Below are 25,205 nucleotides of genomic sequence, written 5' to 3'. Positions count from 1 at the left end.
CAATTACTTCAAGCAAGCAGCCTAAGAGGTTTACAACAGATACAGGTATATTTCACCCGAGTTTAATTCCGATCGCAGTCCGATTCTTCACTGCCTTCTCCAGAGGTCTCAGGCTCTTCCTCGTTTATTGCGAGTGCCGCGAACATGCCCCCGACCCGTGCCCGAGGAGTCGTAAGAGCTTCGGGCGCACCGTTATCAGTCTCCGACACGCTGTCTGTCCCAGTCGAGTAGTCTCCGTCCTCTCCATCTGATTCGGATGTCATGTCGGCCTCGCCCTTGATGTCGCAATCGGAGGCTTCATCCCCATTCTCGTCGTATAGCCATGCGGAGCTATTCGCAACTGAGTTGTATATCCATATACCATGACCATGGTCTTCACTTGTGAGCAAGCGGTCAGGCGGCCAGAAAGCCCAGGGTACTCTGGCCTCTGCAAGAGCTCGGAGGACTGCGTCAAACAAAGGATCAGACCCTAGTAATGGACACTACCTCAGCATATATACGCACTCGCATTACCAGCGCGATTGATGTCCGGCCTTCCTGCCTTCGCTGTGACCCAGCCTTTAGCGGTCGCATAAGCGGTCAGAATATCCATCGCTGTCCAAGTTGGATCTCTCCGCGGATGTTCCTCTGAGGTCTGCCGCCTTCCATCCCTCCACGTGCGTTTATCCTCCGTCCCTTCTGTCAGGATCGAAGGGTGCTCCAGGCCAAAGATACGTTCCAAGGGAAGCAGCCCGGCGGCGTAGTGAATACAAGCCGGGATAGCCGAAATACGTGAGATCGGTAAAATCCCAGCAAGAACTTGCGTTTCCATCGGTACGAAGTTGGGCATAACGAGGCCGGGGCAGTCGACCAGGCGGACATCAGGACTCCAGAAAAGGGTTTGGAAATGCTTGGTCTGGTGGGGGGAATGTTAGGGCATCTGTGGTACTGATGCGAATGCGCCGGCGTACTTTGCCTGGCGTACGTGACGCCCGAACCTTCACGGCGCCAAAGAGTGCGTTCAATAATGAAGATTTTCCAACATTTGGCTGACCTGGTAAACCAACGCCCGGTCAATCTACGTCCATTGTGAAGCTGGCAGCAGAAACACGAACCGATCAGGCCCACGGTGAGGAATTCGGAAGGAGTCTCCATATGATTCGCGTCGGTCACGGGATTCGAGCTACTGGTCCTGACTTGTGCCGGACCGCCGACGGCGGTACCGACCAGCCCTCCGTTGGCGGCGAGGACATTATCCCAATCTATATCCTTCTTCACTGGGCTCTTCCACCGCTTCAATTTCGCTTCGTCTAGGCGAATTGTCTCCGGAGGCCGCAGCAGGTCTTCATGGGCATCCTTGATGGCATGCACCAAGTCCTCCCTGAATTGTGAGGGCAGGTATGGCCTATGCGTCAGGTTCCCCTTCGCAGCCTGTTTCGCACCCGTCTCTCTTGCGTATGCTTCAACCCGTATGATCCGCACATTCGGGTACTGAGCTTGTAAATACCTCGTCCAAGCCTCAGCGCGCTCTATGCCTGCTATATCCACCTTGGTGAGGACCAGGATCACACGCAGCGTTTTGTGCTCAGCGAGGTATGCTGCCAGCGAAGGAGGATAATGGAGGAGTGGGCAGCGCGAATCGAGGAGAACTAATACGATCTGCGAAATCTCCGTGACGCGCCACCTGGAAGGAAACCCGGATGAGTTACACATTGCTTCATTCGATGCATGATGTACGCACAACTGGCGCCATACCTCTAAATTTCTTTCGAAGTAACTGGGTGATCTCGGCATCTTGATGTCGCGTACAACATTCATGGAGTCGTGATCACTGATGCTGTAGACACTAGCACTTGTGTCATTCGCGGTCCAATCCTCGAAGACGGCATCCGTATGCTCGAGCCACTTGCGATGTACACCTTCCTCGTTGCTCTCAACTTCTTTCTTCGACATCTCGAAGCGCCACTTCGGTCGTTTAGGGCATGTCAAAGGAATTTTATACTTTTCCCTCCTTGGATCGTTGAAGCTGCTTGAGCCGACGGTCAGATCAAGGGGGTACAAACCCTTGCTGGCTGGAATGGGCCTCTGAAGTGGCAAGGAACCAGCCAGTTCCTTCGTTTGTTGCAAGTACTCGGGTGTCAGCTTCACGAAGGCAGATTGAAGTCTTCTTGCCGATTCAACGATGGCCTCCCTATCAGCAGCAGGTCTCGGTGGCCCGTCCTGGGTAGCAGCACGCCGGCGAGCCTTCCCCTTGGGAGTGGGCTTCCTGGTCTCAGGCTCTGCATCACCGCGCTTGATCGCCCGCTTCAGTTGCAGCTCAGCTTTTCGTTGTTTGATGGACACGGGTTTGCGTCGGGCCATCGTATCACGAACGTCGAGATGAGAACTGTTAACTACGTATCAAGGAGAGAGCAGGATATACTGCATAGCCACAACATCGTATCCTCGACCCGTCGCCGTCATGCTCGGATCGTGGTTCACAGGCAAGGGCAAGGCCCATCAGCAGGAAGCAGACCCTCTCATTGACGATGTCCAACACTCCCCATACTCGCGAATTCATCCCAGACCTTCTTACGGTTCTTCAGACGTCGAGGCTACCGAACAGTTGTCTGGCGGCGCGCAACAACCTAGATCGGCGTTCCCGCTCGTGTCCACTCCCCACGATGCCGTTCTTGCAGAGCTCACGAGGATACAGGCAGAGCCATCGCCTGATACTGTCCATGCAACACGGCCCAAGGTGAAGGTTGCCGATCTCACTGCTGCCTCCACGACCGAGAACACGGCTGCAGCTTCGCGGCCGGAACCTCTATCCGATCCATTCTCTGGGGAACTTCTGGGCATGGTCTATCACGAACCGGAAGGAAGCATGGATTCCGCCGAGTTTGAATCTGTCAAAGATGACTTGTGGTCTCAGCTTGGACAAATCCGGCGCCTCCAAGCGGAGATTGCCAACATGCACATCCAGATGGAAGGAGTTAGTGGCGTGAGTGAAGGCAGATCACAGACTGCGCGAACCCCTGCAGGATTAGGGAGACTCTCCATGCGGCGCGTCAGTACTTCGGGCACGGCTGGGGAATGGGAGGAAGGCGATGAGGACGAGGAAGCGGAGCGTAAGAAGGCCCGAGAGGCAGAATTCAACCAGCTGGCAGACAAATTTGACGGAAGAAAGAAGGACATAGATCAGGTCATGGCAAAGGTGCTGACCAGTAATAATGTCACTGTATCGTCATTGATCCGAACGTCCCAGTTGAACGAATTATCGGAGGCGCTCAGTTCCTTCCATGCTCTCCGAATGCCCGGTGCCAGCTTCAATTCTACGTCTCGCAGCGCCACTCACAATTCTAACGCCGCTCCATCACCACCGTCTACAGCAGAACAGACTTTTCCTAGATCGGATCACTCAGTTCATGGCATTCACACTCCTTGACGCCAGATTCGTATACAGATGGTGCGTTGCTGCATTACGGTATGCCACAGTGAAGATACCAAGACATCTCGCTTATTCTCAACCACAGTTGTTAGCGACGTCCTCCGGAATCAAGGATGTAGCACAGTGGGATACCCTCTCGTTCGCACGCATGTGTTCGGCGCTTTAACCTTCAAGGTCCTAGAAGTGACAAAGCAGCTCGTAACTCCTTTCTAGCTTGCTCTACGTCTTCATAGTCTAAAGCAGAAATGGCAAATCGGCAGTGCTTCTGGGCACGAGCCATCTCAGCGGGTGACAGAGTAGGCGGTGTCGTCGCCGGTGTTTGCGGAGCACCATCATGTGGCAGCCGGACACTAGGGGCGATCGCCGCTGTTGCGCTTGAAGACACCACGGAACTTCCGAACGTAGACACAGGTGGTGATGGAGCCTGCGGATCCATAATGAGTGACTTGAGTGTGAAAAATCTCAGGAATTACTCACAAGAAGTCCGCTGCTTGCGTTAAGCCCTTCCGAGGGTGGTGGAGACGGACCGATGCCGCTTAGGCCTCGGGCACTGTGTAATGACTTGCCATCGGCTCGGTCTTTGTCGATAAGACCTGGTGTAGAAGGCAACGGTGACACGGCAGGAAGAGCCGGGCGCGCGTGGTCCTGGGGGGCTTGCTGTTCAGATCCATCATGCCAAGCGCCCGATGCGGCTGACAGTATAGGACGTGTGTTTGGAATCAGTTCATTAGGCATCTCAATGCCAGGAACAAGGTTGGAGGGGGACAAGGTCAATTCCGCAGATGGAACCCCAAGCACCTGGGCAGCACTTTCAGGCTGCTCGGAAACACCACCGACAGCAGTTGGTGGAAGATCAGATGCGCTTCCTGCTGGTCCGGGAGTGGGGCGTCGCCCTTCACGGAGTGCCTTCGATATTTCAGCAGCTTTCCATTTAGCATATTTGATTTTTTCTGTGTCCTGGATAAGATGCTTGTTCGTTCAGCGTGCAACCGGCAGGATAACGACCGCCTACCGACTCCGAGAGACCCGAAACCTCGAATACGTGAAGCAATTCAAGGAAGTTTGCTGCGGCCAGGAACTTTCGAGCTGTAAGCCTGGGTGTTGATCGTTGGCATGCGATAGGCATAACGCATGAGCACCTCACCTTGTAGCGGATCCAGTCCGATCTGCGTCGTCTGCAGATTCAAACAGCTTGAGTGCAAAGTTTTCCACGTACGCGGCACTCGCGCTTTCACTCTCGATAGTCTCTACGGCTTCCGGGTTTTCCACTGCAATGGCAGATTTCATGCCTTCCAGTACACCAAGAAGCTCGCCGAGGAAAGATCGAGAGGCAGGCGATTTTGCCTTCAAGCCTATACCGAGCTGGGCGGCGTGATATGTACCTAGGAGACACAGATACCATCAGCTCCATGTCACCCCGGCATGGAAAGGGCTAACTCCAATACGCAATGACAGGCTCAGCCTTTCTCACTTCTTCGGCCCGCTGCAGAAATGGGAGAATTGATTTGAGCTCTGTGGGCAGTTCTGGAAGGCCGAGAGGCATGGCTATGAAGAGTCAAAGATTTGTCTCGCTGTTATTACTCAACAGACACGATTGTTGCAGGATCAAGCCGCGGGCAGCGCCTCGAGCTCATGTTCAGAGAGTCACAGCCACCACATTCAAGTAAGTTAAGTACTTACAAATTTACCTATCATGCGTCTTCGCAGACTATGTAGTGACGATATCAAACAAACACGAGCAGTTGAGGTACAGAGAACCGGTGATAAATATAATCAGACAACAGAGCCCATACTAAAAACGAATAATAATATTTTAGGCGTATTATGCCGGCTTGTAGCCAAAGAAAGCCTTCATATTGCGACAGGGCCGATCGCTAACACTGTCCCTGCCATGGCGTCGAATAGCCTCCAATAGGTCACGTCGAACACGTTCTTCTTCAAGATGCTCCGCCTTTGAGAGCTGTTCCCGTATGGGAAACGTCCAACCCATATCCGTTAAACTAGACCACAACGAGATGCGAACTCTCATATCGCTAGACGAGCAAGCATATCCGTGAATCGGGCGGGCGTTACTGTTTAAAAAGGACATTACCTTTGGTACCGTTCGATCAAGATCTCGAATTTTCGTCTGCTCTGAAGCTCCTCTAGTTCCTCGTCGTCGTCCCACCCAAAGGCCTTTAAGGTTCCCTTGCGGTTCAAAATCCTGCTTTTGAGCTCTTCCCACATTGCCTCTTGACAAGCGAGAACATCCTGAACGACCTTATAAAGGTGCATGCCGAGCACATGATCGCTCATGTTGTTCATTCTGTGCAGGTCTTCCTCATCCAGCAACTTGTTTCCTGAGTTGGATCCAAGTTCTGTTGTCTCCTCTGGAGCTGCAAAGTCTACAGAGGGCAACGGCGGGCTCGGCGATGGCAACAGAAACTCTGAATCATCTATTCCATTTGCTGGGTGGCTTGAAGACGAGTAAGGCGGGTTTACGTCAGAACAGGGTTCGGCAGACGTTGCCGCGCTACTTGCGCTCTCCCATGACGTGGAGAACATCGACGAGTTCACAGATGTTGCCGTTCCGGTCGTTTTCCCAGAGTGAGAAGTGGGGACTGAAATTGAACGTGGGCGTTGGTCCTCTGTTCGGATGATGGGGTCTTCCGTTACGTATAGCGGCTTGGAAGACTGCATCAAGGTTAAATCTGGCGGAGGTGGGGGTGGACGTATTGGCGGCATCGGAAACTTGAGAGCCGGAGCGGACCAAACACCAGAGAAGTATGCATTGAAGGAGCTCGCTAGAATAGCTGCAAACGAAGACATTAGCAACGAAATATAGTGCAAGGGAGGTGCGACGCACCGGTGGGTTTTAAATTAATGAAGCGGTTTTCGAATACAGCATAATACAGAGACTCTAGCAAAGCGTGGTCATGAGGGAGCTGGTGATATGGGTCTGGGACTGCCAAGACAGGCGGAGCCTCTGACACATCTGGAAGGTGCACGGCCTGCGACTTGCCAGCACGTACGCGGAGGGGTTCCGTAAACCAATGAGGTAAGGTAGGGAAAATGATGTCTTGTATGCAACAAGTCGGTGAATTGATGGTGATGAGAGAAGGAATAGCGACGGCACCTTCCTCAAGGAGCTCCACAGCGCCTCCAGGTCGCAGGACCCGAAGGACCTCCTAGATATCGGTTGGGTTCGCGATTTGGAGCTTGATTAAGATACACGTACGTACCTCAAATAAGCTGGACCACTGCGGATAATCATGACTCAGCGATACTTCAGGAATTCGTCGGACCGAACCTTGCTTTCCGGTATACCTTTCGCCAGCCTTGCGATGTGGATATGGTCGAACTCGTCATCGTCGAAGGGCAACCTGTTCGTCAAGCTGGCGCCATGTTATTGACTTGTCAACGAGTTCGGCAGCACCAAAACGCACAAGTTACCGTGCACCCATTTGATACGGCGAGTGGTAGAGTCATCAAGAACCGCCAGAGGTATCTGGATGTTCATGAGATCAAATCCAATCTGAACCCGGCATTAGCATGTGTGCGGCTGCGCCATGTATATATAGAGTGTGTTGTGACGCACAAATTCGCAGTTTGGCCACTCCTATACGTGGTCCATTGGGTCACCAAGTTACTGAACGGTCGTTCTATAAATATGGCTGACCTTGGCGGCCTCGATTACCCAATGCCCGTACTACATGCGCAGTCAACATCGGTCATCCGTTCGCGCCAGTATGTAAGTAAAACTGACCCCACATCCGAGGCTAAGGGATCGCTGCGGAGGGCCATGTGGAAAGTCGACGAACGTCACCGACTGTTTGACGGTTTGCGTATACACCAGATCGAGCGCCTCCCTGGTTGTGACGACTTATGTTCAGTATATTGTGCCGCGTTTGTCGTGCGGTAATATGCCCTGAACGCACATTTCAAGGACCTCGGGGCAGTAAGAGAGCGGGTAGGGGGCTTTATCGGTTTCATAACCATGGTGCCTACGTCCATTCTTGTCCATAAACTGATTCTCTTTGCCTCGTACAGCGGGAAACTGCTTGAACGGTGATCCTAAGCAAGATGTCATGGAGTCGTCCGCGTCGGAGACGTTGGCCCGCGGAGCATTGTCATGGCTGCTTGTGCTCCCAGAGGTATCGCTTATGGACATGGTGACCAGGAATAGCGTCGGAGGGACATTCAATCGTTCTCAGTCCAGGATAGACGATGTCAGGAGGTTATATGTTGTAGTGCGACAAGCTTGAAGCTGAAGAGCTGGCATCATCCCACGACCCATCCGCAAACGGCAGGAAACGGTGGTCTGACCGATCGGCACAACGTGGTATATCCAAAAGTGTTTCTAATGTATGCGCGAACCCATAATAACAACCCATGCCCTTCAAAAGAAAGATTTCACAATAAGATCATGATCTCTACAAACCTAGCTCCTTCCTCTTCATGTCGATCATGAGCCCCTTGGATTTTACCAACTTTGCAAACCAATTGCCAAGAACGATACCCCAGAGAACGTCAAAGTACCCGGCGCCACCGTTCGCGCCGTTGGTGAGTACGATCAATTCGAAAGTGCCCTTATAAACCTTCGTGGGCGATTGGCCTGATAGGATCGAGAGGATGTTGGCAGCAACAACGCCCGCATGCACCGGATATTTCGCGAGTTGTTTCTGTTCTTTCCAGTCTATGATGTCGCCAGCAGCGAAGACGTCGTCGTAGGCTGAGAGTTGCAACGATGGCCGAACTTTGACTTGGCCCTGTTCGTTCAGGACCTGATTGCCCAAAGACGAGGCAAGGAACGCGGTATTGGGGCGACCACCGCGAGTGGGTACCTGTCGGTCCGGTGAGCATGGCGCAGGAGAGCAATGGAACGTCACACGTACCACCAGGACATCTTCGAACGTCTTGCCATTGCGGGTGGTTATAGTCGTCGATCCGACAGCGGGTATTTCGTCGATGAAATCGCCGAATACAATATCTATATTGCGCGCGCGAATTTGCTTCTCTATAAAGGCACGGTACCTATGCGCACATAAGTCTTCCGCAATCGCGCTGAGCACGCTCATACAGGATATGCTCACTTTCTGGGATACGTCGGGTTGAGCAACTCTTCGGAGCCTTGAACTATAGTGACCTTCTTTTTCTAGTCCCACAGGTGAGCGCGTGGTTAAATTTGCTGGTTCATGTTCAGCTCACCGGCCACACGTCCTTGATCTCTCCCGCCAGTTCCACCCCGACCGCACCTCCTCCAGCGAGCACAACGTGGTTAGATTCCGCGAACTTCGAACGCCAAAAAGCGAGATGCTCCTTGATCTGCTCCGGGTCGTCTGGATACGCAAGAGGCCCTTCCCAGACGGATCCGGGAGCGAGTACCAGAATATCGTAATGTATCTTCTCTCCGTTCTCCAAGACGATGGAACCGCCCTTTGCACCAGTGTTGGGCTCAACCGCGGAGACCTTTCCGACCTTCACGGTGCCATTGTTGTTGATGAATAGCTTGTCGTAACTGTTCTGTGTTCAGCGCGGGGACTGGCTGTGGAACATTGACACGCACGGAATGAAGCTCGTTTTCTCGAGGTTGCCACGGTCGGATACGACGGTGCGCAACTGAGCTGGAAGGAATACCGAGAAAGGACGCGAGGTGACGAGGGTGAGACTGTGCTTGGTGATGTCTAGCTTGGCGGAGAGTCGCCTGGCGATATCGGCACCGGCGCCTCCACCACCGACTACGACAATGCTCTGCTTGGACATGGATGAATTTTGATGAAGGAGGAGGGAAGATGGAGAGGGAAGGAAGATGTCCACCTTATATGCAGGCTGTCGCGATTCCTGTCCGAAGCGCTTTGTCAGCCTGTGATTAATGCCGCCAGGAGGCACTGGTTCGCGGCGTGCACGGTAAGGCGTTGAGTACACGCAACCTGACGAAAAAGCGATTGTGCCCGCGTCTGATACTGCAATTGGAAGCATCAGCGTGGTGTCATCAGTTCCCAGTCATGATCTGCTTACGGCTCGGTGCTTACGAGACGTGCCCAATGTAGCCAACCCTCCTGCCCGTCGGTCTTCGGCCCCGCGCTCGTTGCTCGGTCGCTCGTCGTTGTCGACGCACGGCTTCTGCGTCGTGCTTGATACGTGCCAGTCATGCTCAGATCTCGCTCGGCGTCGACTTGCACGATGGTGCTCCAACGCCACACGACACGACTTGACGTCACTCGGCGTTCATGGCACATCGTCGTCGCGTCCACAAAAGAGCGCACAGGCTGCTTGCGGTCCTTGAGCGTCCCTTGACTCCTAGATCTCGCAACCTGCATCATGTCGATTCCTGAAGAATACAAGCAAGGCTGGAAGCCTCCGTTCCAGAAGCAGCAGAATGTACCGGGCTCACAGTTCAAACTCGACCCGCCTCCGTTGGACGACATCACAGCTGACGGAAAGCCCTACAAGGCATCCGGGAAGCTTGAGGGTCGCACCGCCCTTATAACCGGTTTGTTTGGTCGTTCAACGGTCTCCTTTCCTCGTTCTGACCTGGCCGCCAGGCGCGGACAGTGGTATCGGCAGGGCCATTGCGCTTCTGTTCGGTGAGATATGCTCATCCTATGAACGAGCCGTACCTTGCTCACCTACTCATCTAAAGCTTTGGAGGGTGCACAAATGACCATCGCGTATACACCTCAGGAGGAAAAGGAGGCGAAAGAGGTTGAAGAACGTATCCGATCCAAGACTGGGGGGAAGACGAAGCTCCACCTGATTGCCACTGACCTGCGCAAAGAATGCAATTGCAAGGACCTCATCGATAAGCATCTCAAGTTCTTCAGCGGCGCCTTGGACGCGCTGTAAGTGTTGAAGAAAGCCGTTCGTGGCCACGTTGAGCGAGCGTCGGCTAGAATCCTCAACCATGGCACGCAGATCGCCAATACGGATGTCGTTGACTTACCAACAGAGCAGTGGCACGATACGTTTGATGTCAACGTATGTTAGGTTGTCATTCTTCCCACAATACTGCTAAATACAGACCTTTTTTTAACCAGATTCACTCGTTCTTCTATCTCACGAAAGCCGCCATCCCCCACATGCCAGAAGGCAGTTCCATTGTGTACGACGCTTCTATCAACTTCGCGATCGGACATCCTGGTCAGTAGCGTCACCGTGGCCGGTTGGGGTATTCGCATTGATGACCCTTCTTCTTCTCAGAGCTACTCGACTATACGGCGACGAAGGGTGCAATGATCGGTTTTATGCGTGCTGTGTCGAATCAGATAGTCGGCGAGAAGAAGATGAGAGTTAACGGTACGCGACGTTATGTCGATATGTATAACAAGTACCCGAGGTGACCTGGGCTTTGACGCGCAGCCGTCGCTCCTGGTCCTATCTGGACTCCCCTGATCCCCGCCACCATGACCGACGACTCTATCGAACAATTTGGCGTTGGAACACCAATGGGCCGTGCGGGGCAACCCATCGAAGTGGCGACGTGTTTTGTATTCTTAACCTCGGCGGATTCCAGCTATATCAGGTCCGTTCAAGTTTTCGTCACGTCTTGAAATATATAGCTCAAGATGTTGGTTCCCAGTGGTCAGGTTCTTCATGTGAACGGAGGTACTGTTATCAACTGAGGCGACTACGGGCAGAGGTGGAAAGAAACTGTACAGTACTATGTATCGATCAATGTGATCAGAGGACTCGGCGAACCGTCTTCAATAATGACGTGAACTCATCTTTTGCGCGAAACCAAACCAGGAGCACCAAGTGCCGAACGCGCCGCGGTTGAAGCATGTTTGTCGGATATACCCTGGAGATCCGGCCCGGATGATTCTGTTATGAGGATGTGGCGGCTATGTCTCTCAGATTTCAACGTTCAACCAAGAAGCACACGCGTCCCTCTGACTCACCGCCTACCTACGAGGGACGTCGCTAAAGAGCGTCGTTGGCTGCTTTGCCATGTCATCAGAATTAAGCACTCCGATGCTCGTTATCGTTATGGTGAGCGTTACCTCACCTTCGCGTAGTACTAGATCCCTTCCTCATCTCATCGCTTTCGAGGGAGTGTCGGGATGTGGCAAATCGACGCTCGCAGAGGCACTCGCAAAGGCGCTGGGCTTCTCCTACATCGATGCAGATGCCATACATCCCAAGTCGAACGTGGACAAGATGTCCGCCGGGATCCCTCTCACCGACGCCGACAGGGATCCATGGCTCAAACTCGTGCGGGCTGCCGCTGAGCATGCCGTTGCCGAACAACAGAGCGACCCAGATCACAGCCGGCGCAGGGGGGCGGTTGTCGCGTGCTCAGCTCTGAAACGCTATTATCGCGACATCCTTCGCGGTACAAGGCACCCAGAAACGCTGAAGGCGCCCGTGGATCCGCCAAACCCAGAAGCCTTACCGACTTACTTTGTCTATATCAAGGGCGACAGGACACTCTTGGAGCAGAGGATGTCGCTTAGACGCAATCATTTCATGAAGGCCTCGATGCTGGACAGTCAACTGGCGACGCTGGAATCTCCGGAGGGGGAGGATGGAGTAGCCGTGGTCCCTCTTGACGCCTCCACCGACGAACAAGTAGCGCTTGCGATGCAACAGCTAATGGAGTTCTCAGGGTCATAGCATTTGTACTCCCGTAGATTTACTTGAATAGCCATATCGTCCGTACGTTCAAAGCGAGTTCGCACTGGGTGCAATCCTAGATTTTCCTCCCCTCAGAATTCAAGAAACAACATGTAATTATTTAGAATTTTCCGCACCATTTTTAGAAATGAACATCATGAATGAAACATTGGTTTTTTGGATTTAGTCATGATTTTTTTCTGTGACTTTCTGCGTTTCTGTACTTAGCATTTTGTCAATGATTCTACTTATGATCTGGAAAATGATCTAAAAACTCTAAGATAGGGCTCGGGAAAGTCACGTGACGTCTTCTCGAGTGAATCATGATGATGTTGAAATTATACGATGAGTATCACCGCCACTTGGGGGCCGCAGTGGCGACACGTGACTTCAAGCCTCCCCGGTTTGAGATGAGCCCCATATTAAATGTTTTCTAGGATGTTGAGGTGTAAAAAAAATGTAGGTGCTTGCCGCCAGTTGTACACCGCAAAATAATCCGCAATAAGTGACTCCGATACGGGGGGTCGAACCCCGAGCTGCCGCGATCACGTGACCCCTATCGGGCACTTCCCACGCTGAAAGGCGGCAATGTTAGCCGTTACACCATATCGGACTGCTGTAAGCACATAAATTAGTGTATATATAGCATGGCCGCACCTTATTTTCCTTTGCTCGCTCTCCAGTTGTCTATCGTCTCTCGTGTAGCTTCCCAGTATAGCCGTCGACCCTGTTCTGATAGAGACCATGAACGAGGACATGATTGTATGCTCACCATCAGACTACTGGATAACCGAAGCATTGGCCCGTCACCAGCACGATGCTCAATCAGACTACTACGGCAAACGTTGCTTGTCAGATCGTATCATATGGGCTTCGACGCGATGGACAACCTGACGGCCTCGCGGCGGACAAACATTGAAGGGGTAGGTTTTACATACTGACTAGTACACACTCCTGCTGCTAACCGACTCCTTTGACACGTAGACACGCTGAGCCCGTGTGGCAGGTCGCATGGGGACATCCGAAATATGGACACCTCGCATTTTGCTCGTACGACGGGAAGGTTCTCGTTTGGAAGGAGGCAAGCATCGAATCCGGGCGGTTGGACGAAGGTCAAGGAGCACAGCCTAACAGTGCCTCTGCTATGTGACCTGACTTTCTACCGTTTCTCCACTAAACTCGACCATGCGTCTATAGTGAACTCTGTCTGATGGGCACCCCACGAACTCGGTGCCATGCTCGCCTCCTCCGACCGCAAAATTTCGCTCCTATCCTTCAAAATTTCGCGTTCCCGGTTCTCTACTCTAACGCCCGGCCAGCTCCTCTTCTGCAGACGATGGTCAGTTGAGGCCCTGACATCTTCAATGGCCACGCGGTTCGCTGTAACGTCTCCTGGGCGGACGCAGCCCCGCTCGCTCATTGGGACTCATTCCCCGGGAACCGCTTCGCGAGCGCAGGTCGCGACACACTCGTCAAGATCTGGGGCTACCGCACGGACACGCAGTCCTGGATAGATGAATAGACGCTCGAAGGTCACACCGTCTGGACGTCGCTTGGGCTCCCAACATCGACCCATAGCAAAATGGCGTCCACGAGGTCGGTACGGCTTTAAAAGCCATACTTCCTTACCCCATAACCCATAGTTAGTTACCATAGTTAGGAATAGAATGATTTTTTTGGCAGTTTGAAAGATGCTTTGGTATCATTGCATTACACGTTAAAGCGGTGGTCCGAATTCATGCCCAAGTACATTGTGATTGAGTGGTGACGATCCAAAATGCGGAAATCCGTGGTGATGGTTAATGCTATATACTAGGAATTTGCTTGATGTGTGATAAACGCCTGTTGGCTCCGCCTCACCAATGGCCGAGCTTCACTCGCCGTCTGTCGAATCCAAGCTCTAACCACTCGCTGCCGTCCTCCTGTGGGGCCTCAGATTCGCTGAGGCCGACGAATCCGACGCGATGGTACACCTTTCTTGCGGCAGGCTTGCTCAGCGCAACGTACAACACGACCGCCTCTTTACCGCTTCGCAGTAACCTGCAAATATAATCCCATGCCGTCAACAACCATGTCAATATAGAGCACGAAACACCCGCTTACTGCCCGCATACATGTCTAACTAGGCGCTCCGCGCAGCGACGACTGCGCCATTCCGGGTTGGTGTATACTTTCGTTATGGCGGCAACCTTGTCACTGCTCCGCGTGACAGCGACAATGGAAGCGATCGCCGACTGACCGCCATCCTCGCTGATTTCATGCACCCATATCTGCTGATTGCGGATGTATTCCACAGCCTCCGCAAAGCCTTCTTCCCGAGTCAGAACAAAGGGCTCCTAGCATGATGTAATCAGAGCTGCTCGTAATCAGACAACAGTCGGAGACTCACCGAGTCCTCCGCGAACAAGAAGCAGAGTTCCGCGACAGCCTCGGCGTCTGCCGCCACTGCGGGCCGCAGCTCGAATCGCAGATGAGGGTCCACAGTCAAAGATCGAGGCTTGAAGGTCGCCCGAGTGCAGGAGGAAAACGTTGCACGGTAGTATTCAGGTTCATTGTCGAGCTCCACGCCCGTCTTCTCGGTCCAGTACTCGACAAATGATATCGTGACGGCTCTGGGACCAAACACAGAGAATACGCGCTCTGTCGGCACCTCTACCGATAATGCAGAGACGAGTGTATCCATGCAAGGCGAGACGTGATCTTCCGTCAAGTCCTCGTGGGGTGAGGTAGCAAAGATGAATATGGGATAGGAGTCGATCGGTCCCTCCGTGCAGGCGAGCACGAAGTCGAGAGTGTCGGTCGACCCCGGCCGACGACTCCAGATAGTGATCCAAAGTTCATGTTCGATGAGGTTCCCTCGCTTCTCCGCTGCGAGGGACTCGATGGCATGAGGGAACATGATGTTGGAATCCCGTTGGTTTTCCTCGAAAGCCTTCCAGGCTTCGGCTGGGAGCTCGGAGGGCCTGCGGTGAGCCCTAGCGAAGATCGGTGAAGCAATTCCTGGCATGACGAGGAACACACGGGTAAACGGCGATGAGGTTCGAGCTCGATGGTCTGGGTGGACACGACCAGGAGTGTGTGTCGTTTTATAATGGAGGCTTAACAGCCACTATGACTCAAAAGATCAGAAGCACTATACAAGGCATTGGAGGTGAACCTCAAACAGCTATCCAAAGAGGGCTGTTGATGCGATAATTTCCAACTGCCGTGGATTACCACTAGCCGCCTGCCGTGTCCGCATTTGAAAGGTCAAGCGCCGCTAGCGTCCATCGAAGCTATCGGTGTGCGAGCCCTGATAGGCGAACAAGTCATGGGTATTGTTCCCGAAGCTGGCGCGCGCGCTCCGCAAATGGTAAGAGCGCCATCACAGAGCCTGGCTAGGGGGTATGCAGCTTAGCATACGGCACCGAAAGGAGTTCCGCGGTAGGAATGACGCCAGCAGGCGGAGCTGTTCCAACCTCCTGACTCGCTCGTAACGCCGTTGGGCGTAACGACAGCTACGGCGCCAAGCTGTCGGGTAATACGTGCCAGACTGCGTGTTGTGCCCGCAAACTGCGTTCCCGATGTTGGTAGATCCACAGCAATCCTTTGCCATAGCCGCAACGAGCCCGAGTCATGCAACGGAACGCTGCGGGAATGACTCGGAGACCATAGCACTTGCTGGGGACGAATGGAAGCTATCCGAGTCAAACAAAGCGCTAATAAGCGGCAGTGTTCGGGGTGAGAAGTGCTTGATGGTGCGTCGTCGAGAGGCGGTACTACATACCATGAACCGGGAGGAGCATTCGTCACCCCCCATTTGCGGGCGCTTGGCAGGCAATTGCATTGCCCCGTTGTACATGGCGACGCCGCTCCAACACAAGCTCGAAAGTCGCCAACCTGTCAAAGATTGGCGCCAGATAAGCCTCACGGAGACAATGTCGCAGACGGTGGGATTCTTTTGTCATTGTCAACAAGACCGGCCATTGCGAGAGGCGCGTGCCGCTGCCACTGGTTCTCAAGTTACAAGACAACCGTTCCCGCATGGATAAAGCAGCTCGGGTTCACAGCAATGCCTCAAACCGGGCAGGCACCCGCGCCGTCTCAGACCGCCGCGTGGTTTACAAGGGCGTGTTGGACAATCCGTTCACCGTGAAATGGTCGGCCATAACCATCACGTCCGTCCTGCGCACTAACGTTCACTTCCGCGATTACAGGCCGTCATTGGCGCCAAACGTGCAGAACACTCTTTTGGCCCGCTTGATAGCTCTGGCTGAAGCCGTTGGGAACTATCATCTTGAGCGCGAGCGACAGAGCAAACAAAAGAAACGCGAAAGGAGAATCTCGCAGAGGCGGCACGATGCCGCGCGTGAGGCCCCCAAGACGCAACAGGCAGCCAACGACCCACAGGATTCTGTCTGTTCTCTCTCGCTAACTCCCGCGGGACCAGCTCCCCACGAAGGCATGTCCTACCCGGAGGAACCGGCAATCCTCAAGCACCTTGTCGTAGGGGTGAACGAGGTCACTAAGCGCCTTGAAGACCTGGCGAGACAGTTTCAGCGAACCGACGTCAATCTGAACTCGACACGCGGTGACCGTACTTCCACCGTAGCCGTCGTCTTCATCTGCAGAGAAGATATTGATCCACCGATGCTCGTTTCCCACTTTCCCTCCTTAGTAGCGTCCGTTAACTCCGCGTTGGCTCGGGCTGCATCCTCCCAGGCTCACAACGTACCTTACATCAAGCTCGTGCCTTTCCATAAGGGTGCTGAGGCCTCGTTGGCAGCGGCCATAGGACTACGTCGTGCCGCCGCTCTGGCCATAGAGGTTCGGCGCAATAGTACAGTATAGGAACTATTTGCTAACACACATAATCCCCTTGCTCGCAGACACATGCTTCGCAAATTCACTCGTTTCTGGATATCCTGGAAGCTATCCCCCCATTAGTTGCCCCGTGGTTGGCGAAACAGTTCCCTGGATGTGTTTCCGACAGACTGCTGGAGGCAACACATGTCAAACACTTGAGGACTACTGCACCGATTGATATGCGTGCTGCAAAAGAAGCGCGTGTAAAGGCAAAACAGGTTATCAAGGCGAAGTCGAGAGAAGATTTCAGACCGCCAAAAAGGCGGAGCGATCGTGGTGCCCAAACGCGGAAGAGAGCGAGATTATCCAACGACAGTCAACTTTCTGAGAGTGGGCTCCCATGACATGTAGCAATGGCTTTCGATATAATGTAGTTGGGTACCCGTCGCTGTTCAAGTTTTCACTTCCGACTGTACATACAGTGTACATGCTTCGCTCTATTGAAAATATCTGCACGTGACTTGACTGTAATGAGTATGTTCGGCATCTTGATCCGTTCTCTATGCAACATGTTCATAGCTATCGTGGGCACTCGACGTTCTGGAAAATCGACAGTCGAGGATCATCTCGTCATGAAATATGGCTTCATACGTCTCAAGCTATGCGCGGGTTCGGTTTCAACTCACAATGTGCGGCAGTGGTGCTTGCGAACGGTCTTACCGTCATCTGAAGCTGTTACGTCTAGCAAAGCGCTGGGACGCAATTAGTTGACTGGAGAGATTCCTTCACAAAGGATATGTTCACCGACGACTCCGAACCGTACTTCACGGATGGCCGCGATCTTTCTCAGCAACCGCATACGCCGCAGGAGCAATGGGGCCGTAGGACCAAGCATGACTCTTTCTTGTTTCTGAACTCTCCCATGACTGTGGCAAACAAGTCCTGGCCTCTCAATATTCCAGAGGACGACGAAGCACGACCTGAACAGTTGGTCTTTTCCAAACCTGCCGAAATGCTACAGTATGCAACCCGTAACTGGCTGCAAAACTTCGTCACCGTGGACCTGCAAGCCAAGGCCGACATCCAAGAATTCTCGATACGCCCATTTTTCATGCTCGTTCACGTTGACGCCCCAGTACTTCAACGTTTCTCTCGACTAAGTGGGTTCGTGAACAATTGGAAGCCCGAGATATAATTCTTATCCGAAATTCTTTAGTGGTACATGTTCATTGGAAGAATTCATCCACGAACACGATTACACGCTTTACGGAGGATCGCCCCACGCTCCGCATTCGTCTGTCAAGGCACCGTCCACGTTGCACAGCATCAGTGGATTTGTCGATCTCCGGATCGTTAATAGCTTTCCTTCGGTGCCTGACTTCAAAGCTCACCTTGACTCTCTGGGTCTGCTTGATCCGGACCGCCTGAGGCCACGATGGGACACGTACTTTATGGTATGTATCTTCCCTGCGAAAGCACTGGCTTCCGCTGAATTCGGACCAAGAAACTGGCGTCACTGGCGTCGTTGAGGTCTAATTGCATGAAACGGCGAGTGGGTGCCGTCGTGGTACGTCACAACCGTGTTATATCCACAGGGTACGTCTTCTACCCTAGGCTTCGCAAATGCGCGCTGACAGCCGTGCAGTTACAACGGGACAGCTCGAGGTTTGCGAAATTGTAACGCAGGAGGGTGCTCTCGCTGCAACTCTGGATCCTCATCAGGGTCTGCCTTGGATGAATGCGTTTGTCTGCACGCTGAAGAAAATGCTCTTCTTGAAGCCGGTCGCGAGCGTGTAGGAGATGGCTCAGTACTCTACTGCAACACGTGTGTGATCTAGCACCTACATAACGTTGAGACTAACCGACAGGACAGTTGCCCGTGTCTGCGCTGTACTGTCAAAATCATTCAAACTGGAATAAAGGAGGTTGTATACAACCTGAGCTATAAAGTGTGAGCGATATTGATGCAGTACTGTCGCACACCAACTAATGGTATGCAGCGATGATGCGTCACTGGCCCTATTTCGAGAAGCAGATGTTAAGCTTCGCAAGTATGCTCCTCCGCTCTCGGAGGCATGATACAGCGGCTTCCGCTGACCGTCACGATGCTTGGAGAACGATTTCAGACCAAAGTATTCATGTATTGTTCAGCGCGTCAACAATGATATCGACGTTCTGACCAATGACCCACTCCTCCTTCAAGAATGCAAGCGAGTTCCCCACAGTTCCCTGAGTAGCATGCAGAGCTACCCATACAGCGTCTCCGTTCGATTTCCCGAGCTGTATGTACAGCCGACGTGCGTAATGCTGCAGCTCATCATGGATACGGGCATCTAGAAACCTCCTAAAAGCGATGATGACTTCCCAAGTCGAGGTTTCCCGCGGCCGAACACCCATCGCGGCGGCTATCATGGTTTTCAAGATTGCGCGGTAGGTTCTATGCGAGTGTGTATATGCGGATATCGGGTTGTGAAAAGCCCCAGAACGCTTGAAGAGGGCATTCTGAGCATCCACAGCATCAAGTTTGGCCAGCATCGCGCGGAAAAGGGGCCACACTTCGTCCCAAATCCTCCGACTCATGAAATCGCCGGCATGCGTTGCTAGGCTTTCCAGCAGCGACGCTGCTGCGCTGACGACGAACGGTTCTTGGTCTGTGAACCTGTTCACGATGAAGGGCCAGGAGTGATGGATAGAGGGCAGAAGGGCTGATTCAGGTAGAAGTGGTACTGCTGATTCGAGCAAGCGCAGAACATGTGCGCGAATGACAGCGGATCCATGAGTCAGGAAGTACAACGAACGCGACACGATCTGTTCAATCAAGACTTGCGTAGGGGTTCGTGGAGGTTCGGTATCGGGGTCTCCAGAATGCTCTCCTGGTTTTGACTCTTCCCAAGAAGTCGTGCTCGGGCTGCGTGTCGACAAGGGGTTGCTTGCATCAGAATCATCATCCACTACCTTTGGATGTCCCTTTGAAGCAAGCCACTCTACAAGATTGTCGAAGCACACTTGATCTGTAGGCAGGCTTGGCGAGGATGCAAAATTCTGCGTTGATGAGACATCCTTTGCATCGATCGCACCCAGGACCTCGTTCAACACCTCCATCAGCCCTTCCACTATCATGCTATACCCATGGAGTTCATCGAGCCGATCGAAGCATTCGTTCACCACATCGCTAGCTTTATGTACCACATCGCGACCAACCAAACGGATAAGAACGGCAAGTACTTTCGGTGCCTCGACGTCGAGCCACCGGTAGCTTAGCCGTCGGGATACGGCGTCCAAGGCGTAGTCAAAATTTGACAGGAGTAAATTTGCCGGACGAGCGTAAGACATGTTGTGTGATATGGAGTTAAGGCAAGCTAACGCAGTCGACGACAGGAACGATGCCCGAGACACGAGCGAGTGCAGCATGGGATACATGGCGTCCATGAGCAAAGACGTGAATCTTGACTGGAGTATGCCTGCAGATATCGCCAACAGTTGCAAACATATGCCATCGCGAAGCCAGGGACTTGCGAATGCCTTCTTGAATGGACCTGGGCCGAGAGTAGATCCTGGGGGACCTATGACAAGAGAAAATCCTCGGCGATGTTCCAGCAGTAAGTTCTGGGTGTCCTCATTCTCGAGGGGTGCGGTAGGTTGATCCTGGGGCAGCGCAACGTTCTGCTCCCAGAATCCTGCCAACGATTTCGTCAGGCTCCTTGCGAACCTTCGCAACCTCTTGCTTGGAGCTCGTTTGCCCATCTGCTGGTGACATTCGGAGCTGAGCGCGAACCCACTCACACCGTCCATCAACTTGGATGCGAACCAGAGCGCAGCCACCGAGCGGGGATCATTGACTCCCCTTCTCCCAACCTCCACGAACCACTCAACTGTAGTGAGGCAGTCATCTCCAAGAGTGCGGCCCAGTGCCCTGATCATGTTCTCCAAAACGACTTGAGTATCGCGCGACGATAGGTTGTCTACCTTGACGTGGGGAAAAGGAAAGGCAGTTTCCGTAGGATGCTCACTTTCCGTCTCTAGCAAAGGAGGAGCCGTTGGTGCCTGGTCGATCACGACGTCTGGTATGCTCAATTCTAGGACAGAGACCAGGCTCCAGCCCCACTTTTCAATACCACCCACGGCGCGAAACAGAGATGGCGCGCTTTTCGTGATGGGACTTGACGATTCGTCTGTAGATGTAGCGAGCAGGCAGATGGCTTCAATTATTCGAGCCGCATGTTCGACTTTTCTGTCGGATGTGGAGGCAAGGAGGCGGGGAAGGTTTTCAAAATTGTCTCGAACAATGGCAGCCAGGCTTTGGAGCATCAGGTGCCTTGCTCGGAAGGCAGGGCGCAAGAGCTTGGATAGCCCGTCGCGGGCTGAGGCAGCGACGGACTCGAAAACGTTCGTTGATAAGGATAAGAGGTATGACAGCAACAGAGGTCTTGATTGAGGTAACGACAGAGTTGTCGAGGAAACGACAACATATGAAAAACAAGCTAGCTGACGGAGGGCAGACGGAGTTGGATGGGCGAGCAAGGGCGTAAGAGTATTCAGTGCGATATGTAGTTGTGAACACGTTCCTTGGAGCCAAACTCTTGATCGCGCCGAAGCCGCGCGCGTTTGTGTATGATTTGAGCTTTGAGCAGCCGCATCCGGCGTGGGCCGCGCAAGATCTTCGAGTTGATTCGGGTCATCTATGATGCCTTCTCTGAGACAAATTTCGTCGCTAATGGACCTGACAATCGCAGCCTCCAAGACGTGCAACGCGAGGCCGACCGTCTCTCCTTTCACCCAACCCTTGCCGGTCCCTGTTCCAATGGCGGCTTTGCTCGTATGACTGACGATGCCTGGGAGGACAGAAGGGATCAGATCATCGTCAAGATAATCCCTAACAAGGTACGCCAAGACCTCGAGGAGGAGATTCTCTAGCCTGATGTCCGATGACTCCGACAGTGTCGTCAGGACGGATGCCAGGATTTGCCCGACAATAGGCACCAGTCTAGCAGACTGCGCATGGAGTCGGTACACCGATAGCCTCTCTTGGGGACTCGTGCTGGTACCGGGTGGCCTTTCCTCCTCGGTCCTCTGACGAATCAGGGTAAGGAGACATTGAGCCGCGGCCGCCTTAGTTTCGCTGTCTCTTCGCTTGGGGTGCTCCTTTGTATCCGTGATATCTCCAAGAACAGTACCACAAAGCATCAGCAGCTGCTCCCACACCTTTATGTCGCAGTCCCACCACCACACGTCGCATATGATGCCGATGATTATGAGAGTTTTCTCAAAGACATGGTCCGGGATCGCAGATGGAGGATTCCGACGCAGTATAGTTGATAGAGGAAAGAAGACGTAGGAAATGATCGGCGCTGTGAGGCTCTTCCTGTTCTGTTGAAGGACGTTGATGATTTCGGACAGACAACGAGATGCTATCACTGATGATGACGGCGTCAGAAGTGAATGGGCGAGGAGGGGCACGCAAGAGTTCTTCAACTGGGATGCGGCATTAGGCTACTGTATCGTGGTTTGATGCGTAACTACCTTTAGGAATAATGTCTGGGTTCGGTCCTCCGCCATGTTTCGGCAAGCACAGGATAGATGGGTCTTAGGCACATGCGTGCAGCTATAGAGCTGATGTAACTTAGCAGTCCAGCCCGTCGAAGGAACGATGGCGTGGCTATGCTGTCATAGGTCACGTTCAGTTTATAAGTACTCTAAGTACTGCCTATGTACTTCCAAGTAGCGCACATGCCATGATGAAAGGGCCGTAACCACCGCAAGTTACCAGGCCAGAGTGGCCGAAGATTGATTGGTGCGCCTCGCATACTTAGCCGCTTGGTGGTATAGCTCCACCGAAAGCGCTCAGCACACCATCCAATTTCAAGAGCATTTCTTCCCATTCTGCTTGCGGGTCGGACAAGGCTGTGATGGCTCCGCCCGCACCAATGATCCATTCCTCTTCAGGAGTGTCTTTATTCTCGCACGTGCGTCCCGCCGCGCCCATGTCGCGGCAGCGGCTCTCCCCTGGTTCGGTGCAGTCAAACTTATAGCAACTTCTGATCGTGACCGCCCAATCACCCGCACCGGATACACACCAGTATCCGAACACACCAGAGTAGATGCCGCGCGCTTCAGATTCGAGGGTTTGTAGGATCTCGACACTGCGTTTTTTGGGGGCACCGGTCATGCTGCCTGTGCATTGAGTACATCAGCCCAGGCCAAAGTAATCTCGGTACAAGCAATGACGAACCCGGCGGCAAACTACGACGGAGGACCTCCCATCCGAGACCGTGGTGATCGCGGCTATCCTGAGACCGCCCTTCGATAACACTGACCATCTGCCAGACCGTTTCATATTCTTCGACGTCACAAAACTTTGCCACCCATACGTCCTCGCCCAAGACATAGTGAAGATCATGTCTGATCAAGTCCACAATCATCAAGTTCTCGGCCACCTCTTTCTTGCTTTGGGTCAGCTGCTGCTCAGCAACTTCTCGGGTAATCTCCTCCGTGCGACGCAGGGTACCTTTGATTGGGCGGAGTTGCATTGGAGTAGACGGGGAACGTCCATAGGAGAGAAATCGTTCCGGAGATGATGACAGGAAATGCGTTCGACCAAGACGTAGATATGCCGAATACGGGGCAGGGTTTCTTTCTCGCAGCGACTTGTATATCGCCCAAGAAGTGAGGCGGTTAGGCGTCCCCCGCCTTGAGTCTGTCTTCTCCTTGGAGAGACGAATCCGTGTTTGCGCAGTCAGGCATAGCTCGTACGAGTTCCCGGCAAACAGATTCTCCTGCGCCTCTTGAATGGCAGAAATGTAACACGACTTGTCCGGCGGAAAGATTCTCGGCGAGGAAACCTGCAATGAAAGGTGGTTGTTCCGCGTCTGCTGCTGAGGGTCATGTAGCTGGGCTGAACGTAGTCGTGATGACATCTCGTCGATCCAGCAGTCGTTGGGGAGAAGTGATTGCACATACAAAGTATGCGTGTTGTTATCGAAGACAAGACTCCGTTCCACATAGACCAAGTTGACGTCTGGGTGAGGGTGTGGGCTCTTCTGGTCAGGATTGACCCCCAAAGAAGCAACGCCTAGCTCGTAACTCAAGTAACCAACAAGACCTCCCCAAAACGGTATCTCGGGAGCGCCTCCAGCGAATTTCCTGCGGCGCATGAAGATAGATAGCCAATCCCACACGTCGACATCAGGATCGAAGGCCTCTTGTCTGCATTTGCCATTTTCCCGAATCTGAACCGAGCGTTCACCTGTGTGGAAGGTGATTTGCATGGTTGTCGAGTCGAGCACGCCCAAAATGACGTAACGTCCGGGGTTTGCTGCAGAATCCAAAAGAACAAACGGAGAAGTTTCATCCTCGACGCCTAGTTCTTCGCATAGTCGTGGGACTGAAAGTGAACGCATATCGAGCGTTGTGGTCTGCACGGTTCCTGCAGGTGGTACAGGATCGCAAACCGGCGCAAGTTTATGCAGTGGCCAAGGATCACCAAATATATCATGTGCGTCAGGATCCCATCTCTTCGTTGTCCTTCTGCATCTGGAGGTCCAAATCTGAGCCAGTTTCCAGAAATTATCCATGACTTGAGCGCCACCACCCTCGGTCTTCGCGGATTCGGGATGATACTGCACCGCATAGAACGGTTTAGTGCGATGTTTGATTGCCATGACAACCCGTCCGTTCCCGTCTCCTTCGTCCGTCCATGCAAGCTCAGTGACTTCGCCACCGTCGAGCAACTCGACGTGGAGAGAGTGATACCTGACGGCGAGGACCTCCCCAACTCCCGCGTATAGGTCCGTCCCTCTGTGTTTCACGGAGGATATCTGGCCGTGCTTAACCGCAGCCAATCGCTTCAAGCGAGCGCCGAAGTTCACCGCAAGAGCCTGCAAACCGAGACACACTCCGAATATCGGGAGCAGGTAGCCGTCCTGCAGGTTCCATATGTCCCCTATAACGCCTATGTCGCTAGGTATATGAGGGGATCCGGGTCCTGGGCCCACGACAATCGCATCGAAGTACAGCAGCGACGCCACGAGCTGCGTAGACGGCAGCTGGTCGTTCTTGACGATATGTACTAGACATCCAGGGATGGTCCTGCGGAGCAAAGAGGCAAGGCTTTGCCAAGAATCAATCGCAAAACGACGAGAGTAGGTAGATGGTATGCGTACTTCAAAGTGAAGCTGTCGTACGAGTCAATCAGAAGAATGCGTGGAGGTATTGGACCCATAGGCGAGCCTTCAGCGGGCATCAAGATAGTGTATCCGTCTATTCGACGAGAGCGCCAATGATTGGCAAATCATACGGTAAGAGTTCGATACGAAGAGTCACTGAAACCGTGACAATTCAAGGAAAAGTATAACTCCTAGGGGCACGGGTTTTTCCGAAATGCGTTCAAAGCGTACAGGAGCGCTCTCACCAATTGGCAACA

At 53.1% G+C, this 25,205-nt stretch overlaps 14 protein-coding genes and 1 non-coding gene across 15 annotated transcripts; 6 read left to right on the top strand and 9 right to left on the bottom strand.

The window, feature by feature from the left end:
* Positions 1–62: 62 nt before the first annotated feature.
* Positions 63–2,340, bottom strand: PUNSTDRAFT_140368 (P-loop containing nucleoside triphosphate hydrolase protein; the record flags this gene model as incomplete). The annotated part of the gene is made up of 5 exons (XM_007378808.1): positions 63–445; positions 505–895; positions 951–1,033; positions 1,095–1,663; positions 1,721–2,340. 5 exons carry the CDS (start codon positions 2,338–2,340, stop codon positions 63–65), a joined length of 2,046 nt encoding a protein of 681 aa, XP_007378870.1.
* Positions 2,341–2,440: 100 nt separating this feature from the next.
* PUNSTDRAFT_123723 (uncharacterized protein) lies at positions 2,441–3,406 on the top strand (the record flags this gene model as incomplete). The annotated part of the gene is made up of 1 exon (XM_007378807.1): positions 2,441–3,406. One exon carries the CDS (start codon positions 2,441–2,443, stop codon positions 3,404–3,406), a length of 966 nt encoding a protein of 321 aa, XP_007378869.1.
* Positions 3,407–3,578: 172 nt separating this feature from the next.
* On the bottom strand, positions 3,579–4,952 carry PUNSTDRAFT_140366 (DUF605-domain-containing protein; the record flags this gene model as incomplete). The annotated part of the gene is made up of 5 exons (XM_007378806.1): positions 3,579–3,833; positions 3,887–4,366; positions 4,422–4,503; positions 4,554–4,791; positions 4,847–4,952. 5 exons carry the CDS (start codon positions 4,950–4,952, stop codon positions 3,579–3,581), a joined length of 1,161 nt encoding a protein of 386 aa, XP_007378868.1.
* A 279-nt stretch (positions 4,953–5,231) lies between these two features.
* PUNSTDRAFT_58022 (uncharacterized protein) lies at positions 5,232–5,683 on the bottom strand (the record flags this gene model as incomplete). Its single annotated transcript, XM_007378805.1, has 2 exons — positions 5,232–5,442; positions 5,502–5,683. The coding sequence occupies 2 exons, from the start codon at positions 5,681–5,683 to the stop codon at positions 5,232–5,234; spliced, it is 393 nt and encodes a 130-aa protein (XP_007378867.1).
* Positions 5,684–6,103: 420 nt separating this feature from the next.
* On the bottom strand, positions 6,104–7,478 carry PUNSTDRAFT_59351 (S-adenosyl-L-methionine-dependent methyltransferase; the record flags this gene model as incomplete). Its single annotated transcript, XM_007378804.1, is given in 10 exon segments — positions 6,104–6,201; positions 6,255–6,467; positions 6,525–6,576; positions 6,631–6,664; positions 6,676–6,783; positions 6,835–6,923; positions 6,987–7,007; positions 7,068–7,097; positions 7,155–7,257; positions 7,327–7,478. Coding segments are annotated over 10 exon segments (900 nt in total), but the record flags the coding sequence as incomplete, so codon positions are not given.
* A 343-nt stretch (positions 7,479–7,821) lies between these two features.
* PUNSTDRAFT_129609 (FAD/NAD(P)-binding domain-containing protein) lies at positions 7,822–9,151 on the bottom strand (the record flags this gene model as incomplete). Its single annotated transcript, XM_007378803.1, has 5 exons — positions 7,822–8,232; positions 8,284–8,422; positions 8,482–8,543; positions 8,597–8,906; positions 8,955–9,151. The coding sequence occupies 5 exons, from the start codon at positions 9,149–9,151 to the stop codon at positions 7,822–7,824; spliced, it is 1,119 nt and encodes a 372-aa protein (XP_007378865.1).
* Positions 9,152–9,709: 558 nt separating this feature from the next.
* On the top strand, positions 9,710–11,010 carry PUNSTDRAFT_59670 (NAD(P)-binding protein; the record flags this gene model as incomplete). Its single annotated transcript, XM_007378802.1, has 8 exons — positions 9,710–9,881; positions 9,934–9,975; positions 10,032–10,230; positions 10,282–10,366; positions 10,426–10,528; positions 10,589–10,684; positions 10,748–10,910; positions 10,968–11,010. The coding sequence occupies 8 exons, from the start codon at positions 9,710–9,712 to the stop codon at positions 11,008–11,010; spliced, it is 903 nt and encodes a 300-aa protein (XP_007378864.1).
* A 260-nt stretch (positions 11,011–11,270) lies between these two features.
* Positions 11,271–12,133, top strand: PUNSTDRAFT_117577 (carbohydrate kinase). Its single transcript, XM_007378801.1, has 2 exons — positions 11,271–11,377; positions 11,438–12,133. The coding sequence occupies exons 1-2, from the start codon at positions 11,336–11,338 to the stop codon at positions 11,999–12,001; spliced, it is 606 nt and encodes a 201-aa protein (XP_007378863.1). The 5' UTR covers positions 11,271–11,335; the 3' UTR covers positions 12,002–12,133.
* A 377-nt stretch (positions 12,134–12,510) lies between these two features.
* On the bottom strand, positions 12,511–12,614 carry PUNSTDRAFT_t5. The gene has a single exon. It is a non-coding gene; the product is annotated as a tRNA-Glu (tRNA).
* A 131-nt stretch (positions 12,615–12,745) lies between these two features.
* On the top strand, positions 12,746–13,523 carry PUNSTDRAFT_110098 (uncharacterized protein; the record flags this gene model as incomplete). The annotated part of the gene is made up of 4 exons (XM_007378800.1): positions 12,746–12,763; positions 12,815–12,852; positions 12,986–13,113; positions 13,351–13,523. The coding sequence occupies 4 exons, from the start codon at positions 12,746–12,748 to the stop codon at positions 13,521–13,523; spliced, it is 357 nt and encodes a 118-aa protein (XP_007378862.1).
* A 168-nt stretch (positions 13,524–13,691) lies between these two features.
* PUNSTDRAFT_117576 (uncharacterized protein) lies at positions 13,692–15,044 on the bottom strand. Its single transcript, XM_007378799.1, has 3 exons — positions 14,391–15,044; positions 14,105–14,337; positions 13,692–14,041 (listed from the first exon to the last, which is right to left on the bottom strand). The coding sequence occupies exons 1-3, from the start codon at positions 15,006–15,008 to the stop codon at positions 13,858–13,860; spliced, it is 1,035 nt and encodes a 344-aa protein (XP_007378861.1). The 5' UTR covers positions 15,009–15,044; the 3' UTR covers positions 13,692–13,857.
* A 758-nt stretch (positions 15,045–15,802) lies between these two features.
* On the top strand, positions 15,803–17,190 carry PUNSTDRAFT_95379 (uncharacterized protein; the record flags this gene model as incomplete). Its single annotated transcript, XM_007378798.1, has 3 exons — positions 15,803–16,140; positions 16,198–16,807; positions 16,870–17,190. Exons 1-3 carry the CDS (start codon positions 16,025–16,027, stop codon positions 17,188–17,190), a joined length of 1,047 nt encoding a protein of 348 aa, XP_007378860.1. The 5' UTR covers positions 15,803–16,024.
* A 518-nt stretch (positions 17,191–17,708) lies between these two features.
* PUNSTDRAFT_59746 (uncharacterized protein) lies at positions 17,709–18,865 on the top strand (the record flags this gene model as incomplete). The annotated part of the gene is made up of 6 exons (XM_007378797.1): positions 17,709–17,950; positions 18,003–18,240; positions 18,291–18,382; positions 18,432–18,611; positions 18,660–18,737; positions 18,787–18,865. The coding sequence occupies 6 exons, from the start codon at positions 17,709–17,711 to the stop codon at positions 18,863–18,865; spliced, it is 909 nt and encodes a 302-aa protein (XP_007378859.1).
* A 57-nt stretch (positions 18,866–18,922) lies between these two features.
* On the bottom strand, positions 18,923–22,342 carry PUNSTDRAFT_110095 (uncharacterized protein; the record flags this gene model as incomplete). Its single annotated transcript, XM_007378796.1, has 2 exons — positions 18,923–22,258; positions 22,307–22,342. The coding sequence occupies 2 exons, from the start codon at positions 22,340–22,342 to the stop codon at positions 18,923–18,925; spliced, it is 3,372 nt and encodes a 1,123-aa protein (XP_007378858.1).
* A 164-nt stretch (positions 22,343–22,506) lies between these two features.
* On the bottom strand, positions 22,507–25,004 carry PUNSTDRAFT_117572 (para-aminobenzoate synthase; the record flags this gene model as incomplete). The annotated part of the gene is made up of 3 exons (XM_007378795.1): positions 22,507–22,957; positions 23,016–24,892; positions 24,946–25,004. 3 exons carry the CDS (start codon positions 25,002–25,004, stop codon positions 22,593–22,595), a joined length of 2,301 nt encoding a protein of 766 aa, XP_007378857.1. The 3' UTR covers positions 22,507–22,592.
* Between the last annotated feature and the right edge of the window lie 201 nt (positions 25,005–25,205).

The sequence above is a fragment of the Punctularia strigosozonata genome, assembly GCF_000264995.1.
Source record: "Punctularia strigosozonata HHB-11173 SS5 unplaced genomic scaffold PUNSTscaffold_1, whole genome shotgun sequence".
Taxonomy (NCBI): Eukaryota; Fungi; Basidiomycota; class Agaricomycetes; order Corticiales; family Punctulariaceae; genus Punctularia; species Punctularia strigosozonata.
The sequence above is the reverse complement of the archived record's forward strand: the minus strand, read 5'-3'. Positions and strand labels throughout refer to the sequence as shown.

Bases quoted from the DNA above. Each gene is read 5' to 3' on its own strand.
- PUNSTDRAFT_117577 (XM_007378801.1), top strand. From the start codon at position 11,336: ATGTCATCAGAATTAAGCACTCCGATGCTCGTTATCGTTATG. The intron at 11,378-11,437 runs GTGAGCGTTACC...ATCGCTTTCGAG, and splicing joins CGATGCTCGTTATCGTTATG to GGAGTGTCGGGATGTGGCAA.
- PUNSTDRAFT_117576 (XM_007378799.1), bottom strand. From the start codon at position 15,008: ATGCCAGGAATTGCTTCACCGATCTTCGCTAGGGCTCACCGCAGGCCC. The intron at 14,338-14,390 runs GTGAGTCTCCGA...ACATCATGCTAG, and splicing joins TCTTGTTCGCGGAGGACTCG to GAGCCCTTTGTTCTGACTCG. The intron at 14,042-14,104 runs GTAAGCGGGTGT...TTATATTTGCAG, and splicing joins GTTAGACATGTATGCGGGCA to GTTACTGCGAAGCGGTAAAG.